The 1,289-nt window shown below is 35.2% G+C and overlaps 1 protein-coding gene across 1 annotated transcript in view; it reads left to right on the forward strand.

Moving 5' to 3' along the window:
- LOTGIDRAFT_112405 (hypothetical protein) overlaps positions 1 to 1,153 on the forward strand; it is a gene marked incomplete at both ends in the record, with an annotated part of 42,922 nt that extends 41,769 nt beyond the window's left edge. Inside the window, one exon of the mRNA XM_009050402.1 lies at positions 882 to 1,153. Coding sequence (XP_009048650.1) covers positions 882 to 1,153 — 272 coding nt within the window. The remainder of the gene's footprint in view (positions 1 to 881) is intronic.
- Positions 1,154 to 1,289: the final 136 nt, after the last annotated feature.

Raw genomic sequence — 1,289 nt, forward strand, 5'->3', positions numbered from 1 at the left:
TACAGTCACATCAACATCTCAAGATATATCACACAGATGTCAATTCTAATGAGATGTATCTACTTTGAGGGTAATGATAACTGACCTTCAACATGCATGAAACATGTATTTCCATAACAACCATGGTTCAGTAGTGAAACAATTATTAACTAGTTTACCTGTGTTACTAACGAGAATGACATATTGTCAGGTAACTAAAATAAACTCAGGGTATAATTTCACACCTTGTTGGCAATGAGTTATTTTTACATCAAAATTCTGGTAAACATCATCAAAAAATATTCAACAATCATAAACATTGTTTGAAATGGTAATACAAGTTAAAGTAAATAAACAACACTTATACTTAGTTCAACATTGTTATACTTTGTTACTCTTAACTCAAAACTGTTATATTCAGTTCAACATTGTTATATACGGTTCAACATTGTTATACTTTGTTACTCTTAACTGAAAACTGTTATATTCAGTTCAACATTGTTATACTCAGTTCAACATTGTTATACTATACTCTTCAACATTGTTATACTGGAACATAACCCAGAGGTGAAAAAGTAAGTTCTATTTAATCATTTGGTGAAAGAATTTCATTTCTCAATACCAGTATGTGGAATTTAAAGTGACTCATCTCTGAACTCAAGTGTACTTTTTAGAATCTTTTAAAAAGTTATCGATATTAATTAAAACATGCTTTTAATTAAAAAGTAATCATGATATCTTAGGTAAAATACTCATTTTTAATTATTTTTAAAGAATTTTCATGTTTTATAATGGTTCATAAACTGATATGATTTATATCTAGAACTTTCGAGAACATTCGAACCAGAGAAACGAACCAGGGAACTAGGGAACCCAACCAGGGAACCAGGGAACCCAACCAGGGATCCCAACCATGGAACCAGGGAACCCAACCAGGGAACCAGGGAACCCAACCAGGGAACCAAGGAACCCAACCAGGGAACCCAACCAGGGAACCAGGGAACCCAACCAGGGAACCAGGGAACCCAACCAGGGAACCAGGGAACCAGATAACCCAACCAGGGAACCAGGGAACCCAACCAGGGAACTAGGGAACCCAACCAGGGAACCAGGGAACCCAACCAGGGAACCAGGGAACTGTTGTCAGAGAATGTGTAACTTGTTATCTTCCTAAAAATAAATTTATTTAAAATCAAAACTTGGCAATGAGTACACTGGGTACTATAAATATACAACAATTCTAAAGTCTTGATCTTTCTAGTCCCTGGGTAGCTAAAATAGTGGTAACAGACAGATGATTTCTTCATGAA

Source organism: Lottia gigantea, assembly GCF_000327385.1.
Source record: "Lottia gigantea unplaced genomic scaffold LOTGIsca_15, whole genome shotgun sequence".
Classification (NCBI taxonomy): domain Eukaryota; kingdom Metazoa; phylum Mollusca; class Gastropoda; family Lottiidae; genus Lottia; species Lottia gigantea.